The following is a 13371-nucleotide window of genomic DNA, read 5'->3' on the forward strand; positions in this document are numbered from 1 at the left end:
ATAAGCAACATGATGTATCAGCTAAAAAGGACATTGCAGAAAATACATATTTTCATGTTCAAAGTGTTATTCTACTCATGCAAGAAACACATTGTTTCCGCAGAATGTTTTTGAAGCTCTTGTAGCCACATTTCTGAGTTAAAGTGAAACTGCTGTGGTCTGAGTTTATTTCAGGTTAGTTTAGTGGAAGAGTGACCCAAATGAATGTGGTTTCTGTTGAGTGGACAAACGTCTCGCTTCTGTTTACTATTGCATGTGTGCGGTTGACTGATGGGTAAACGGACAAAGGCATTATTTTCCTTTAGTAGGGGAGACCGGGGACGGTTGCAACACTTTTTGCATTTCTCTCAGTTACTCAGAGACTATTTGGACTAGACCAACCACATCTGTACATATTAAACTTGAATCTGTCTGCTAATACCCATACCATTTAAAGATGATTACATATGACATATCATTCACAGTATTTATTTGAATGGAAGAAGCCAGATTTTGCAACTGACCCCAACCCAGGGACAGTTGCAACATGTTAAAATACCTTAAATTTCGCTAATTAACTTTAGCTTTTTGAAGAATTCTGAAAATATTAACTGTTTAGGCCTACTATAATATTATAGTATTATTTATTTATACACTAATATTATTGTAGCCTATAATTTATTTATTTAGTCATATTTATCAAATAACAGTTATTGAGTTTTGTTAGTTCATGTGTAGAACATAGGCCTACATAGATTCAGTGTGCAGGAGTTACAGACGCTATTCAATCTCTCCATATTTCAGTGTCAGACAGAAAGAATTGAACAATTTGCAATGCAACAAACTTTTATTAAACATGCAATTTATAACTTGTTGCAACCGTCCCCAACCCTATCAGCCATGACAGAACATCATACGCCTGCTAGACACACTGACTCTGACACATGCTAACCATGTCACTTAGAAGTCAACAAAGCAATAATTCAAACAAAGTAAGTTTTGATTAATTCATACAAAATGTCAGGACAGTATGACAAAAATACATTTACTTTCATACCTCCAAAACAAGTTTTGTTCAATAAATGCAGCAGCAGATGTTGAATATGTCTTCTGTCTTCTTGGTGGGGGGAGGGTCTATGAGTGACATCACTCTAGCTTGTTTCTGATTGGAGAAGAATGACATGTTGCACTCATCCCCTGTTACAACTGTCCCCGGTCTCCCCTACAGATTTCCACTCTACACTGATTCATTGTTAAAAATAAAGTAGTGAATCCAGCAACACTGACGTCTGATTCGACTCTCACTGCGGTAGAGATTTACAGTGTACTTTTATGTCATCTTCATATTCTTATGATAAATAGCACAAGTGAATAAGTGAAACAGCTCTGGGCCAAAGGTTGTAACACCATTGTTTCAAATACTTCCACACATGTTAGCATGACAAAACTTAGTGTATTTATAGTTGCCATATCAACACTATATAGAGAAAAAACAAAACGCCAAAATTCAGAAATCTTTGGAAGATATCACTGAACATTTAATTAACCATAGCAAAAGTTCTTACTTGTGTTAATTTTTCATCTCTGTTTTTTGTGTTTATTTAAAATTAGAGAAATCTGATATTATTTTAATCGTATATCTGTTATTTAACAGAGATATAACTATCAGAAGACACTAGCAGGGTTTAAATCCCAGTTGTGCAGCTGGGGCATGTTGTCACACTGCGTTACAATGGAGCCCCTATTAGAACTATGATATATATTATATACTTTTATGAATTCTATTGATAAAACATAGGAAAAGGGTGAATAAAGACTGAGTAACAATGTTCAGAAATGATTAATTATTATTATGTTTTGAACTGTTGTATAGGCTAGCTGTTTTCTGGTGTGTTCATTGTCAAACTTATTAAAGTTAGGCTATTATTACTTATTAATTATTAAAAAATGCTATTATTTTGTATGAAAAAGTTAATAATGGTATTTTATTGAGAAAATATTTTAGTTTGTCTTGTATATTTATTTGATTAGATCAGATAGCATTTTAAGCTGTCACGTGGTCATGTTACAATGTGTTCCACCTATGGGGCATGTTGTCACATTTCCATTCTTTCGGGGTATATCAAGAAAAAATATACACTGTATTACTAAAACAAAACCACATAATTGTACTAGACTTTTGAAATTAATTGTGGGGAAAAATAAATACTCTGAACCCTCTGAGTAGATTTACACAAACTGAGAGAAAGTCAAAAAGCGTTACGTTGTTCCCCCCTATAGCGACACTGAATACCGCAAATTAAGACGTTTTTTTAAGTAATCCATATTAATATATTTTTCAGGGATATCTGACTGTATAAATGATTTATTAAAGTTATTAATGTGCGCCTGCTGTTGGTCGAGTCTGAGCCGCACCCATAACCGTCCGACAGGAAAGAGACAGAGACACTTTTACAGCCTACCTACCTAAAGAGATTTACTTGAGATCAGTATTTTTTATTCCGCTAAAACAGTAGCCAATATTAGCTTATTGTTGTTATTATTATTGTTCACAAAAAAAAAAAAAAAAAAAAAAAAAATATATATATATATATATATATATATATATATATATATATATATATATATATGCTATATATACACTAATATATATATATATATATATATATATATATATATATATATATATATATATATATATATATATTAGTGTTGTGCAGAATATTACAGGTCGTCAGCGCTCTCTAGTGTTCACTAGTCTACCAAACACACACACACACGCACTCTGCGAAAGAGGGAATTACATCATCACACTATTTCAAAGCGTTATCCAAAGGAAAAGAAAACAAATAAAGCGGTCGTCTCTGCTTTGGTGAGAGTTAGGCTACTGCAGTTGTGAGGTCAACATCTGTACGTCACTGATGGTATGTCTAAATGCAAGGGCTTTGAAAATGTTAAAAATGTTGAATTATTTGAAATTATTTGAAATTATTTGAGATTATGTTAACCTAATAAGACAATACACCAAAAATACACAAAAGCGGTGTCCCACAATAAATTAAGTTATAAGCCAAGCTCAATTTTCTTGAAATATTTTTTAGGTCTATATTAATTTAATACTGTAATTATCATAAACAAGAAAAAATAGTCCTGCTGGACTGGCCACTTGTCCAGGGTGTGTCCTCTGCCTACGGCCCAAGATGCTGCAGACCCTAATGTGACCCTATAGGAAGCGTTATGGAGAATTGATGGATGGATGGATGGATGGATGAAATAACAATCAGGCAGAATGTCACAACAAAGTGTTTATTCAGAATAAGTTATTAATAATTATAGATAGTGTGTCCTTTATTATATTATAGTGTCCTCTATAGGCTACCAGCTTCTTTGCTGCACAATTACAATTGGATGCAAACGTTATTTACAATGTCAGTTTTATTAATTAATTGGGTGGATTTCTTTAAGAAGAACCGGACCTAGAACTCTGAACCTCACTCTCTAAAATTCTCATTGGTTGAACAGATGCCTACGTCACCAACTGGTGCACACTAGTTCACGCCCACAGGCACGCGCACATAACGGTGACGTGCAGAGTGTTGGAGTATGAAGTGGATCTGTGAAACATTCACTTAAACAAAAAAAAAAACAACAAAAAAAAAACATATTCATTAGGCTATCTTAATTTAACATCACATTTTCGGACTTGTTAGGTGACAATTTGAGACTGCGAAAATGATTTGCACGTTTGTTTTGCTCGTTTTGTTGTGTCTAGTTGGTAAGTTATAAATCTGTTTTTCATAATGTTAGGCCTATCACAAAGTAGGCTAGTAACATATTAGGCTACACACAATACTACTACTAACTGTAAGAAGTTTAAATATGTAAGCCGTGTAATCTCGTTCTGCAGGTGTTTTTCAGGTTGAATCACATGAAGTTCAGTCAGTAATGCTGGGAGACTCTGTCACTCTGGACTCGAATGTTTCTGAAGTACAGTTGATGGATGAGATCGTTTGGAGGTTTAACAACAGTCGCATAGTTTACGCAATTAACTTGGAGAATCCAAAGTATGATGATGAGAGATTCAGAGACAGACTGAAGCTGGAGAGAAACGGATCTCTCACCATCAATGACACCAGAACCACAGACACTGGAGTCTTTACATTTAGGACAATTATCAATAACAAGGAGTTAATAAAGACGTTCAGTGTTACTGTTTACGGTGGGTATAGCCTAGTATCCTTTTTCATATTGTAAATTACACTAAATCGTTCTCAAAATTATAAATTTTTCAAGATGGTTTTTATATTGGACATTACATCTATATACTTTTAGGCTGTCGCCTACGCCTCCTGCACGGCTTTTTCAATTGGCCAGACACGAAAGTGATAGTCATTATTTGACCACCAGATGGCCACAACGTACACCGTACTGAAAAGCTTCCACAATCATTCACTTTTCTCGCTTGGAGACACAAGGGTCTTTATCACTGGAGGAACGTTTTTATAATTCCTGCAACTATTGGCGGAAATACCCGCGTTTTTTACCCACTGTTCAGTATTCAGATGCAGACCCGCAGCACCAGCCTCAGGCCGGAAGCATGACGAATGTCACATTAATAATCAGGCGTGAGGCGGTAGTGCAGCTTAATCAACAGGCACTTTTTTTTTTTTTTTTTTTTTTTATTCAAATTTTTCAACATAGGCCTATATATAAAAAAATAACATAGGCCTACCTTAAATGCAAAAACCCACAAAGAAACATCAAACATTTACAAATGAAAAGAAAAAAAATATATAAGAATACAAAACCAACAGTGAGATGTCTTTAATATTTCTGTCAAGATGTGGTGAACTAATTTATGAATTAGGTGTTTATCTGCTTAAAATCGGTATTTTGTATATTTTATTGTTTATAGAGTTATAAAATACAGAAAGACTTGGCAATAAATGAGTAATCAATCAAACGGCACTGAAAAGTAAGGTATAACTAACCCAAACAATAATATTTCTTTAATTTCTGTAATCTTTCTGTTATGATAAAAATAGCCTATTAAATCGACACAGTTCTCATTTTATTGATCAGAGAACACACACAGAAGCTCAACCGAACCTGCTTGACACGCGAGAACAATCTACATCTGGATTACCTTCATACTACCACACAAATTCATACTACAACATACTTTTTTCTGAAGTACTCAAGAGAGTATGCCATTTCGGTCGCAGCCACATTCTTGTGGACTTAAAAATGGCTGCTGCGTGTCTGTTAAGTCTATGAGACCCTAAGGTGTCCCATTTGTCATTTTAGGCTTCAGAAGGGTTCTCGCGAGCACCCCCTTTGCGGTCGATATGCGCCCTCAGTGCACACTTTTGTGTGTTAACTGATGTGTGCGTTGATGAAGAAAAGCCTATATTCAATCTGTTCATCATACAAAGCCATTGTGTCTTATTAAAAGTATTGTCGTTAAATATTGTAGATATCAATCCATTTAAAATGTGTATGCAGCTCATCGAATAAAACAAAAATTACGTGTGTAATTAGTGTCTGAAACTTAATTCAGCGCTGATGAAGGATGAAGGATGAAGATGTGCTGTTTTGGAAGGCTGCAATTATTTTTGTTATTTCATGTTTTGCAGCTCCAGTACCCATTCCTGTCATCAGCAGTGTCATTTCACAGTGTTCTTCATCATCAGAAAGTTCATCAAGCCCAACATGTGTGCTGCGGTGTTCAGTGATGGATGTGATCAGGGTTAATCTCTCCTGGTACAAAGGAACCAGTTTATTGTCCAGCATCAGTGTGTCTGATCTCAGCATCAGTCTCTCTCTTCCTCTGGAGGTGGAATATCAGGATAACAACACTTACAGATGTGTGGTGAACAATCCTCTCAGCAGCCAGACCACACACGTCTGCATTACCGATCTCTGTCAGTTGTGTTCAGGTACGTTAGCAGTGATGTTATTTATTACTCAACCAATCTCTGTCATGGTACATTAGTATCATATTACTGTATATTCAAAAAAAAAACTTTTTCTGTGCTTAATTTCTTTATGCAGATGAAGTCATTATTTTGTAGGGACTGAAGCTGTGATCCGATTGGTCGTCACTGCTCTGGTGCGGCTGCGTTTATTGTGCTGGTTTATGACATCAGATTAAGAAGAGTTGAACTGGAGAGACATCAGACCCACAGTGCTGGATCTGATACTTCTTTTTGATTCTTGATGATTCTTTTTTACTTTTTTTTTTTTTTTTAGCATTTTTCGTGACTTTTTGCATGATGACAAAAATAAAATAAAAATGGATGCAGTGTTTTTTAAATGCTATGTTTAAAATACCAAAATTGAAATAGAGCTGTAAGCATGCTGTGCTTAAAATAAAATACTGATTTTAGATTTTTGTGTTTTTGTGTTTTTTTGGGTCATATTAGAAATTATGTTCACCTGCAGGCTGCAGCTCTATAGCTCTACTGGAACCGTACTGAGAAGTAAAACTTGATTTTAAAACAGACATTGATGAGCACCTGTCCCAACTTAGTGATTGGTGAGTTTGTTCCCATATTACCCACTTTGAAGAAAAAAAAAATACTCCCTCGTTGTTGTCTATTATGCTAACACCACTGCTTTTGATTGTCCCTTAGTTAATTATGACTAAATTAAATGTAGTGAATTTAAAATGTAAGTATTTAAATAAGATTACATTTTAGGAAGAAGCTGAAGACTATACATTTTTAAATACAGTAAAAGTAAGGGCCCACAATCCCCTAAACTGGGACCTCGTACATTCCACTGGGATTATAAGCAACATGATGTATCAGTTCATGTTCAGTCAGTTTAGTCACTCCATGAGCTTCATCTGCAAGGCAAGCGCATCTGAGGTCTGAGTAAAAAAACTCTGACTGAATGCAGTGTAGTTCAGATGTTTTTAAATAAGACAGAACCATAAAACACATAAATAACAAAAATGCACAACTGATATTCCCCCAGGGGAAAAAAATATATCAATATATTTTCATTCAATATCAAAGAAGAATGCAGAATGTCATGATGAAATGATGAATTAAATACTAGTTGGGAATAAACAGAAAGTCTGTACTTTAAAATCTCACTTACAGTTTTTTTTCAATTGCTAAACAACAGTGAGCACAACTGGAGCTACATGTGCAAAACTCTAACTACAGTCTGCACTACCAACAGTCACCTGAGCTAAACACTTCACATCACCTGCAAAACTCATTCCAAGCAACACAACTCTTAACACATGGCTCAAAACAGGCTCAGTGCAGCCAAACACTATGCACAACCCTCACTGAGATAACACACACTTTCACTCAGAACACACTGAGAGGAAAAACACTAGCATCAAACACCAATACAGAAAATACAAACTTTTCATCTTTACAGTTTGAACAATTTCAGTGACTTCATACCAAGTAATATTTTCTTCAAAGAAAAGAGTGACATTCTTTCACATGATTTATTTACTGTAAATTTTTAGAACATAATAATATTTTAAGGTAAATGAAAATTAGCAGTCTGCTTCAATAGTCTGTAGTAATTTACGGAATTACAGTAATGAGAAAAAAAGGTAGAAACTAAAATTACATACTGTAATTCGAACAAATAATTGAGGGGCTGATCCTGAAATTGCAATCAGCAGTGTTTGAAAGGCACAAGGCTGAAATCTATTCTGTTTTGAACGTGTGGTTCACAGTTTTGACAGCAGTGTGTTAGCATTTGAACAAAGTGCTGTAAATCCACAGTGTTGTGCAGGTTGTGGTTAAAGTCATGGGATAAGTGTGTAGAGTTTTGAAAACTGTGTTCAAGCAATGAAAAACGAACTAGAGTTTGGTCCACATGAACTGCTGCTGTGCAGACTGTAGTTAGAGTTTTGCACATGTGACTCCAGTTGTGCCCACTGTCGTTTAGCAATCGAAAAAAACTGTAATAGGTTGGATTCTGAAATCCACTGTTCTTCAATGTTCAGCGATTATATCAAATGATTTAAATGAGATCTTCAAGCTTCTGAGATTTACTAATTATAAATTTACATGTGATAAAAGCACCGAACACCTAGTAAAAACCTATTTACTCTTCTAGCTGACCCTGACAGCCGAGGTCACCGGGGTCACTCAGGCCTGTTGCCTACGCATCAATTCTTAGCAAAAACATCTACCTTACTTTTCAGCTTCAATCACTAGAGAATAATGATGAATATTGTCTGAACCTCTTACTGAGAGAAAGTATGTTATCAGTATGTTTTGGGAAAGTTTTCTGGTCAGAGCTAGAGCTCAACCACCTCAGACCACAGAAGCTGTGTGTGTGTGTGTGTGTGTGTGTGTGTGTGTGTGTGTGTGTGTGTGTGTGTGTGTCTGTGTGTGTGTGTGTCAACACTCTTTTGTTACAGGATGTTCTGAGGTGAACTACTGTCACGCAGGGGAGGTAAAATGACCATCTGTCATCCAGATCATCGATGGAGATATTCTTCTGACTCACAGCCCATATGTGGACATTTTCTGTTTATCTGTGTCTTAACCAATCATTCAACCTGACGTGACGATGTAGGTTAGAGTATAATTGCTGCTGTATTAGTGTGTACGGCAGAGCGGCCTATGAACTCCTTGAGTGTTGAAACTCACTTCTGCTGATGAAACTCCAAACTATTCTTCAGTAAAAATTTATTCAATTGATGCATCTTGACTCCTTTTCTTCATTCATCATATCTGGTCCTACATTTATTTTTTATGTATTTCTTGCAATATTTAGATCAGTGTTATAGTCTGATGCCAGTCAGATCCCATTTAGTTTAAGAGATCTTTTTTGCAGTTTAACAATCAGACACACCTCTGTTTAAAAATAAATTAATAGAGACATCTCAATAGTCAACTATTTACTTCGCTTTTCTTACAAATTGATTTATTCATCTAATTATTATGTGTGATGGAACCATTACAGATGTCCTGTTAATATTTTTCATGTTGTTTTCCTTGTCTATCTCAACATCTCTCATACTGCCAGCTAAAACCTTCTGCCTGCACTGTCCAGACAACGAGGACTCCATGACCATCTCCATCTGCACCAGCTCCTAGAGGCCTCATTTTGCCTGTTTAATGAATCACATGACCTGCATAACCTTAGAGCAGTGGGGATTTCTTTAAGATTGCAAGGTAAGCTCAGCTTTCCCTATAATGTAAAAAAAAATGAATGGTCAAATATGTACTATTGTGTTAACATTTTATTGACTAAAAATGCATTAGAACGCGTTCATCTCAAAGACGAGTTCTTTCAGAATCAGTTACATACAGCATATTTCCTTCTCATACATTCCCGTAGCGTCACAGTGCATTTCCCTGTTGAAGCCAATCATCCACTGACTTCAATGGGGCGGCTTTGAACTTAGGTTATCTCTCTAACTGATTTGTAAATATGAATTTTGGGCTTCATAATGGCTGTTGTGGGATGCTATCATGAAGGATGAAACTTTTCTTCAACATAAATCCACAGTATACTGAATTTAGTATTATTCACCATTCTTATCCAAGATTTCCATCTCCAGAGATATCCCTATCTATTTTTCTGATGGTTTAGTTCACATTTAAAAGATTTATGACATAAAAACCACAAATAACACAGTTGACAGACAAAGTAACACCGTTGACAGGACACATTATAAGGAAAAGAGAAAACTTTCTTTAAGATTCTTTTTATTCAACAAATGTAAGTAACAAGCAATTAATTCATTCAAACCTAATTAATTAATAGTTCAGTTAAAAAAAAAGACTAAAGCATTCCAGTGAAATGATTTCAACTTAAACAACAAACAACAATTTTTAATCCATAGTTTCTATTGCAAACAAGAACATCCGCCCAGGCCTATACTAGTGCTGTTTCTCAGCAGCAGATAAACCTATCTCCCTAAAACACAAATCACTCTGTTTAATATTATGTATTTTTAAACACACACATTATAATAATATAATTTTTTATAACTTTAATGCATATATTATATTACACTGAACAAAATTATAAACGGAACACTTTTGTTTTTGCCCCCATTTTTCATGAGCTGAACTCAAAGACTTTTTCTATGTACACAAAAGGCCTATAATCAGTTACTAATTTTGGTCATCTGGTTCAGAGATATGATATGGAAATAGAATATAACAATGACGATATCTGACGATATCTTAAACTTGTTTCACAAAACCCTAACCATCAATTAATCCACTACAAACTGATTCATATGTGTCTCACCCCTTAAAAAATGTATCTAATGAAGCTTTCCTCATCTTCCAACTGTAATTTCTGCTCGGGAGATTTGGGCACATACAAGCATATGGTTTTGAATTGTCCTGAAGTTAATGATTGATAATGGAATAGGCCTAACAGAATTTTATTTATTTATATGTTACAGATTTATCAACTAAGTATCAGAATTGGGAATGAGGAGTTAATCAAGAGATTCAATATAACTGTTGATGGTGAGAATTACAGTGTATTTTACTGTCCTTTTCATATTCTTGTTATAAATAGCAGGGAACAAGTGAAACAGCTCAGGGCCAAAGGTACGGGATAGCCTATGGTAACATAATGAGGCCATAATGACAGAAAATGTAAAAAAATTCTTAATCACATCAGACACCAGACTGAATATTTTAACATCATTGAACTGTCTGTTCAGTTACATCAGTGTATCATGTTAGCATTTATTTACTAAGCTGATCTCTGTCTTTTGTTGTACAGTAGATCAAACTGACACATTCACCGCATTAATGACTGTCTCTCTTTAGCCATTACAGTTCCAGACACACATCCTCCCTCACAGTTTCCTTCTCCTTCACAGTCTCCTCCTCCTCCTCCTCCTCATCCTCCTCCTCCTCATCCTCCTCCTCCTCCTCCTCCTCCTCCAGTCTCAGTGTCTCTGATAGTGCTGATCTCTTCTTCTGCTGCTGGATCTCTGATGATCGTGGCTGTTATCATGATCTTCTGTATGTGCAGGAAACACAAAGACACAAGTACTGTAGATGCACCTACAGCTTATACATCTGTAAACAATAACGTGAAGCAACAATATTAGAGAAAAATACATGTTTTGATTGAACATGTCTGTCATTACAGTTGAAGACGAGACTCACGCTGATGCAACACTCTACACACACACACTGGACAAATGATGGTGAGTGTTTAGTGACATTTACATTTATTCATGTATCTTTTTATTTATTATTATTATTTTTTAATTTAATGAACAATGCAAAACAACTGCATATCATATAGCAATTTAAACTGTTTAAATGTGTACACTGCACATTAACATACTGCCATATATGGTTAACAAGACATAGGAATCGTCACAGTCCTGCCGCTGTCCTCCTGAGTTTAGTTCCTACCCTGATCAAACACACCTGAACAGCTGACCAATGTCTTCAGGATTACTAGAAACAGGCAGGGGAGTTTTTACCAGGGTTGGAGTGAAACTCTGCAGGACAGTGGACCTCCAGGACTGACATTTCCTATTCAGAGCTGTTATTCCATTAATATATCATCAGCTTCCTGTGCTAAATCTCTGACTTATTTAGCCTTGTATTTGCTCTTGTCCTGGTATCTGATGTTGAACATGTTTTTTTTTTTTTTTCACACAGTCACACTTGCTTTTACTTTTTGTCACTGTTATGAAAGCTGCTCTTGTCTTCTAACATTTCATAATAAAAGTCCCAAGAACATAAAAGACAGAGACCCTCCATTATACAAACACCATCATTGTGAGAAACACTGACTCATAACCCGTAATATCTAGTGATGAATTTGCAGAAAATTTCTGTCATTTATTCATTTTGAGCTCTTGCAGTTTTTGCATCAGAAACATCAGGTTTGTTTTTCTCCTTTGACCTTTTGTGTTTGTCTTTTCCTACAGAAATCTGAAATGACGGAGGTGGTTTATACATGTTTAATCGCAGATCAATGATCAAACTCTCTGTGATTCTGTTAAATGATGTGCTGATTATCATATTGACATTTGTGTTTTACACTGTATTACTTTAAAATGAAATTAAATTCACAGTTGTTGATTTAAATCACGCTTTTTGATTCCTTTACACTGATATCGATATCCACTTTTGGTCACAACAAAATATTTTGTCTGTTCATTAAATCATGGTAAACTCATAAACGTGGAATGTGCAGCACACATTTATATTTCAGTGTATTGATTATTGATAAACACTTGGGTGTACAGTAGTACATAGTATAAATGCCTTATTTCATTTGATTTCAAATAGATCAATTCTTTAAATCCATTATTATGCATGTAACTTGAACACAAACATGCAACACAATTATGGCAAAACAAGCTTTTATTCTCCTAATACTCATCCACAATGAGAACTGAAAAAACTGATGCGTTTTATGCTAGAATATTTATAAAAAAGCAAAAGCTGAATGAATGAAATGTTCTGACAGTAAAATTATCTATAACTCCTGTATGAACATCAGAGAAACACTAAGAGCATTAATAATTCAGTCCTCATAAAAACACTCACTTTACATTTAAGATATTCACATTCACATCTTATTAGGAGACAGAGATTTACTTGGAAATAATAATAATAATAATAATGTGGTGTCTATATTCTTACAAGGTTTTCAAGGAGGCAATCATTAAAAAAATAAGCATGACAAATTTAATAAAAACAAAAAATATACTTTAACAGCGTAAGCACTTCAAATAAAACAAGAATATAAGCATTTACACTTTAAGTTCAGTATAAAATTATTTCTGCAATATTCTGTAAATGTGTAACAATAATCAAGCCTTCTTACAGAGTGTACAGTAACATGATAAATTACACTAAACAGTCAAACTGTCTCTTAATACAAGAAACCCTATCATCAGCATCATTGCAAACAGCAGACAATAACATCAACTTCATAATGAATGAAAGCATGTTTCTGTATTTATGCCAAATCAAACAAAAGTCTTCACTTATTATTTCACATCTCAAAAGCACACATGGGTTGACTTCAAACACTGTTAATGTGTCTATTGGTACAATGACTATAAATCATCACTGTTGCCAGTCTCAATGTTCTCTTTTTCTCCTTTCAAATGTTTGTTTGCTCAGTTTTTTTCCGCATCTGTGAGAAAACAAAGAAAGAATCACAGCAGTTAAAAAGAGAAAGAAACAGTCTTACGTCTGCATATAACACTGATGCAGCACTGCATTTCAATTTACTGTATTAATGGTGTTTATTAAATGAACTAATGAAGCCATATTAACATAAAGATTTAATGCTGAGTGTTATCAACAGAGTCAGGGCTCCTGCTGTATTAATTAAACTGTTTGTTAAATTTACTTGCTTAACTGATCAGGACTGGCACTGAAAAATGATCAATGCATT

General features: G+C 34.8%; 2 protein-coding genes across 6 annotated transcripts in view; both read left to right on the top strand.

Moving 5' to 3' along the window:
* Positions 1 to 11971, top strand: part of LOC311085716 (uncharacterized protein) — a 194439-nt gene extending 182468 nt beyond the window's left edge. For 3 of the 4 annotated variants that reach the window (XM_084118292.1, XM_084118296.1, XM_084118299.1), the window contains one exon: positions 11888 to 11960. In XM_084118292.1, the coding sequence (XP_083974418.1) occupies positions 11888 to 11938 (51 nt within the window). In that variant the 3' untranslated portion in view covers positions 11939 to 11960. Of the gene's footprint in view, positions 1 to 7542; positions 9141 to 10387; positions 10455 to 10816; positions 10989 to 11091; positions 11150 to 11887 lie in introns of those variants that run through there. The other variant, XR_014606916.1, reaches the window with a different exon arrangement.
* LOC311085717 (uncharacterized protein) lies at positions 3537 to 7107 on the top strand. Of its 2 annotated transcripts, XM_084118301.1 has the most exons (5): positions 3537 to 3754; positions 3887 to 4198; positions 5616 to 5918; positions 6034 to 6091; positions 6405 to 7107. In XM_084118301.1, the coding sequence occupies exons 1-4, from the start codon at positions 3712 to 3714 to the stop codon at positions 6051 to 6053; spliced, it is 678 nt and encodes a 225-aa protein (XP_083974427.1). In that variant the 5' UTR covers positions 3537 to 3711; the 3' UTR covers positions 6054 to 6091; positions 6405 to 7107. The 2 variants fall into 2 exon arrangements, with proteins under 2 accessions (XP_083974427.1, XP_083974426.1); XM_084118300.1 differs by lacking the exon at positions 6405 to 7107 and having other exon boundaries at positions 6034 to 6369.
* Positions 11972 to 13371: the final 1400 nt, after the last annotated feature.

This window comes from Abramis brama, assembly GCF_963993115.1.
Source record: "Abramis brama genome assembly, chromosome: 6".
In the NCBI taxonomy this organism is placed as follows: Eukaryota; Metazoa; Chordata; class Actinopteri; order Cypriniformes; family Leuciscidae; genus Abramis; species Abramis brama.